The 5411-nt window shown below is 34.7% G+C and overlaps 1 protein-coding gene across 1 annotated transcript in view; it reads left to right on the top strand.

Annotated features, from left to right (window-relative positions):
- LOC107687179 (adenylate cyclase type 1-like) overlaps nucleotides 1-5411 on the top strand; it is a 49174-nt gene that overhangs the window by 15728 nt on the left and 28035 nt on the right. Inside the window, exons 5-8 of the mRNA XM_016484407.1 lie at nucleotides 406-533; nucleotides 2467-2625; nucleotides 2729-2870; nucleotides 4144-4299. Coding sequence (XP_016339893.1) covers nucleotides 406-533; nucleotides 2467-2625; nucleotides 2729-2870; nucleotides 4144-4299 — 585 coding nt within the window. The remainder of the gene's footprint in view (nucleotides 1-405; nucleotides 534-2466; nucleotides 2626-2728; nucleotides 2871-4143; nucleotides 4300-5411) is intronic.

Below are 5411 nucleotides of genomic sequence, written 5' to 3'. Positions count from 1 at the left end.
AACAGAGAACACATTGAAAATTCACTATAAACCTATTTATCAATACATAATTTTGCTATAGGCAGTTTGTGACTTGGAATGCAAGTTCCAAATAAAGTGAAAAACAAAGCACAAAAACATAGAAGTGTATATAATATTTCTTCATTTTGATAGGTAAGTAAACTCTCATCTGCTCATTTATTAACTGTCAAAATAGGGGAAAATCCTAATAGTTTGTTTTAGCAGTACTATAATCATTCTTTCAGTCACTCATAAATTGCGTACATATGTAAGAAATCAGATTCTGTATAACCTGGAGGATAAGTGACATTAATCATCAGACTTGCTTTCAACTACACATCCAATTTATTGGCTTTGTGTGTCTCTTAAAAACTCCCATCATGCTTCTATGCATCTGATTGGCAGGAAAACCATTGCAGGAGGATTAAGATCTTGGGAGACTGTTATTACTGTGTGTCCGGCCTGACCCAGCCCAAAGCGGACCACGCTCACTGCTGTGTGGAGATGGGTCTGGACATGATCGACACCATCACGTGAGTGTTTGTGGCCAAATCTCATTTTGTTTTAACAGCAGTCACTGAGCCGGCCAGCCAGCCAGCAGCAGCAGCAGCTACAATCATCTGACAGACTGTATTTGAAAGCTATATAGTGATTTTATTTGTGTGTGTGTATGTGTATGTGTGTGAGAGACCTGCTCCACTATATTCATCTCTCTGCTCTGAATTTTAAGGCGGCTTTCACTGCTGCAGTCTCTTATCACCTCACACAGGTGCTAGAATATGCACACACACACACACACACACACACACACACATGCATACGCGGACCAGAACTCACACTCACACAGAAAGACATCTCTCTCTCTCTCTCTCACACACACTTTCTGTCTCACATTAGTGTAGATCTCCTGCTTTGTGCTGGTAGCAAACAGAGAAGAAATTCCTCCTGCCAAAGCTCTCTCTCTCTTCAATCATCAGATCCGGCATTATAGTGAGGGATGAGGAGAGAATAAAGAGCTTTTGAAAAAGAGGCAAAAAAACCTGACTCTAGTTTTCTAGATGGGAAAATATAGTGTTCAGGGTTCCCACAGGTTTTCACCAATGAATTTTTCTAGGACCTTTCTTGTTGTTTGTGATTTTGTTTGTTATGGTGATTATACGTGGTGATTTAAAATACATTTAAGATCTATTTGCTATAGAACTTATTGCATATGATTCATCCATGCATATGTTCCTTTTTTGTTTTTTTTGACCTTAATTTTGTTATCGAAATGTCAAAACTCAGTCTTTTTGTGATATACCACAGATTTCTTTCTGGCGGCATTGCTGGACATCTCTAATCATTTAGTGTTATTTTAGTGTTGTTGAGTTACTATTGCGTTTTTTTTTGCCTTTAGTTTTCATTTTAATTTTAATTAAAGTTTTTAGTATTTTTTGTGTGTTTAAACATTAATGTCCATATAGTTTTTAGAAATGTTTACTTAGGTTTTAGGTATTTTTGTACATCGAGTTAAACAAAATGAATATGACTAGCTGAAATAAAATACATTTTTAATGATTTTATTTTATTTTATTTCAGTTAATGTTATATTTTAAGTAATGAGAATGTTTTTATTTTTATTTTTAGTTATAATAACCCTCATCGAAACTTGATGAACAAAACCAAGTCCCACCCTATATGTATACATTTTTTTTTCTTTTTCATAATCTATTTCACTCAAATGTATGTCATAGTATGGAAGAAAATAGCTGTCGCTACTTTTCATCGCAATTTAAAAAAAAAAATAAAATCAGTTCAAATCAGTTTAATCTTTTGTTAATCTTTTGATCTACTAATGAATGATTTACAATGGTTTGTGAACAGGTTTAACAAATTAATAATAAAAAAAAAAACAATCAAACAACAGACAACATAAAAAAGAGAACAGTTTGTTCACAGCTTGGACATCACTATAGTTTATAAGCAAATTTTATTTTCAAGTAATATTTAGACAATAAGATATTGAACAGCAGATTATAACTCAAATTAAAACTGAAATTTGAAGGACCTTTCCAGTTCCCTGGTTTGGAATTACAATTTCCTGATATTTGCACCTTTTCTTTTAAATCAGTTAATTTACTTAAACATTTATTTATTTAGCACTTAAATAAATTGTACGTTGGATGAATGTTTGAAATGATGTGCATTCACATGAAATAAAGGTTCCAGTCAAAGGCTATCAATGGCTTATAAAAAGCTCTATTGGTTGCCAGCATTTTGATATTGCCTAAATTTGGCAAAATGTATTACCTAAATTAGTAAATTAGTATCAAATGTTTGGAGAACCCATTTCTAAAACTGAATCTGTAACTGAAAACTTCTGCTTTTTTTAATGCTTCATCCACACCAGTAGGTGTCAGTATAAAGACCACTCATATATCGAAAATGAAAAGTTGACCTTTTTTGTGAATATATGTATATAATCAGGTCTGTTGCGGAAGCGACTGAGGTGGACCTGAACATGCGTGTGGGTTTGCACACGGGCCGTGTGCTGTGCGGGGTTCTGGGGCTCCGCAAGTGGCAGTATGACGTCTGGTCCAATGATGTGACATTAGCTAACATGATGGAGGCAGGAGGATTGCCTGGGTCAGTTACTCACCACATTTAAAAACATGTTCAGATATTTATGCCATTTCTTCCTATATGAGCAGAAAGGTGAGAGTGTGATTGTTTGCCCCTCCCCCAACAGGAAGGTTCATATCACCAGGGCAACGCTGGAATGTCTGAATGGAGATTACGAGGTAGAGCCGGGATTAGGCCACGAGAGACACACTTTCCTTAGCAAACATGCCATCGAGACATTCTTCATCGTGCCCTCACACAGACGCAAGGTACAAACACACCATCATCACATCATACGCAACATGAAACCACACTATAGTAAAGCATTTCACTTCAGGCATGTGGTGTTTTTTTTTTATTAAACTAAACTGTAAATAAAGTACAAGGGAAACTTGATTTTTTCCAGAATAACTTAGGCAGTAATATTATTGGGTAGTATTATGTTTCTCTTCCTACATGACTACATTGGCAGTAAAGATTTGGTAATTTTACTGGTTGAGAAAATGACTGCTTTTGATTAACAATTATTAACAACAAAACAGAGCCATTTACCCATTTAGCTTTTTTAAAGCACCTCTGAAGTCAGTTGATGAGCAGCTGTCTTTCCTTTTGAAATAGGAAGTGGGGCATTTAAATAGACTATATTTACAATGGCCAATAGACTATATTTACATTACAGCCATGAACTATTTGCTTCTTGTTATTGCTATTTTATTGCTAAAGTTATAGTAGTATTCATTCGTGTGGACAATATAGGAAGTATTCATTCTTAAAGACGTTCTCAGCATGCAACTGGACAAACATTTGTTGTGAACTTTGAAATTTGTATTCATCAAACAATCCTGAAAAAAATATATCATGGTTTTTACAAAAATATTAAGCAACACAACTATATTCAACATTGATGATAATAATAATTATAAACAGTTCTTAAGTAGCAAATCACCGTATTAGAATGATTTCTGAAGGATCATGTGACACTGAAGACTGAAGTAATGATGCTGAAAATTCAGCTTTGATATCACAGAAATAAATTGCATTTTAAAATATATTAAAATAGAAAAACATATATTTAAAATTGTAATAATATTTAAAAAATGTAGGGTTTTGATGCATTTTTTTCCATCAAATAAATGAAAAGAGACATTTTTTAAAAACATGAAAATATCTTACCAATCCCAAATGTTTAAATTGTTGTTTATACACAAGTCTCTCTAAGGTCTGATAACCTTAAGACCCATAAGATGTCTATTTCTGTTAAAGGTTTGAGTTTCTATCTTAACTGTATCTTCCAGATCTGAGAGATGAGTGCAATGCAATAAAATGATCCACACATGCACAATCAAAAGCCTTACAAACATCCTAGTCCATCTGGAGTTCTTTACAGATGGATTAGAAGCGTCTTCTTTATATCACTTTTTTAAGTCACTTCTTTTTTTTTCAGCCAACAGTCACCGCAGCCATTTTCTCACATTCAGTTAATCTCTTCTCTTTCCTCATTCCACATTTCTTCCCACCCCCTCTTTTTCTCTGTCTCTGCAGATTTTTCCTGGGCTGATCCTATCAGACATAAAGCCAGCGAAAAGGATGAAGTTTAAGACAGTCTGTTACCTGCTGGTGCAGCTCATGCACTGCAGAAAGATGTTCAAGGCTGAGATCCCTTTCTCCAACGTCATGACCTGTGAGGATGATGACAAGGTGCGTGATTATTAGCAAGGAGGACCAGGGGTGGCAATGGCCTGCCACTTTTTTCACATCAAATAAACATAGTTGACTGTTATTAAATAGTTTTCTAGTTGGTTAAAATTGTTTTAACATCCGGAATATAAGGAATACACTACACAACCTTTGCCCAATTTTTTTTTTGCCTTGATTTGCAGTCTGAACAAGCCAGCCTGCAGATTTTGGACAGTTTGAATTGACAGATTTCACAGAAATTGCATAGTGTATGATAGTCACAGACTCTGTTTGATACTGTTTGATATTTTGAGACAATTTTAGAACACATTGTTTTCATTTGTCATGTGTCTCCCAGCAACAAGGCGTAAGTTTCTGTGTGAGTTTGTTGTGTTCAGAACAACAGAAGTGTATGATGCCTTGTGTCTTTAAATTCTTCTTAAAAGTCATGTAATGTATTCCAGCCTTACAGTTGTAACATCTGATATTATTTCAAAGAGTTAACTATTTAAAATAAGAAAATAAGACAGATGTCTGAACCAAACATCTACCCACTGACCCACAAAATCCCTGCATCGACACCAGAAAAATGAATGAAAGTGATAGTTTAGTCATACATATGACTGCGATTGGCTGAACTCATACTGTATTTACTTATACAGTACAACAAAAAAAGGCTAATGAACATTAAGAAATATGTATATTTAAGTGTATATTACACCTGGCTATGAAAGTCATTTGGTTTTATTTTGTCCAAACATAAACAGATTTAAAGGGGTCAAATGATGTTGCTAAAAATAACTTTATTTTGTGTATTTGGTGTAATGAAATGTGTTTATGCGGTTTAAAGTTCAAAAAACACATTATTTTCCACATACTGTACATTATTGTTTCTCCTCTATGCCCCGCCTTTCTGAAACGCGTCGATTTTTTCAAAGCTCATCGGTCTGAAAAGCAGAAAAAACGTACTTACAGTCTGTGAGTCAGAACAGCCGGCATTGTAGTCTACTCTACCAGGATCAGGAAACAGTCGTCCATAAAATGCTGCACACATCTTAATATTTGGGTTGAACTGCTCTGGAACAGTGTTGTAAATACAACTTAACCACTGATTTCTAGTCGTGTCCTTCCAT

The sequence above is a fragment of the Sinocyclocheilus anshuiensis genome, unplaced genomic scaffold (assembly GCF_001515605.1).
Source record: "Sinocyclocheilus anshuiensis isolate Anshui unplaced genomic scaffold, SAMN03320099.WGS_v1.1 scaffold1355, whole genome shotgun sequence".
Classification (NCBI taxonomy): Eukaryota; Metazoa; Chordata; class Actinopteri; order Cypriniformes; family Cyprinidae; genus Sinocyclocheilus; species Sinocyclocheilus anshuiensis.
This window is presented reverse-complemented; position numbering and strand designations above follow the sequence as displayed.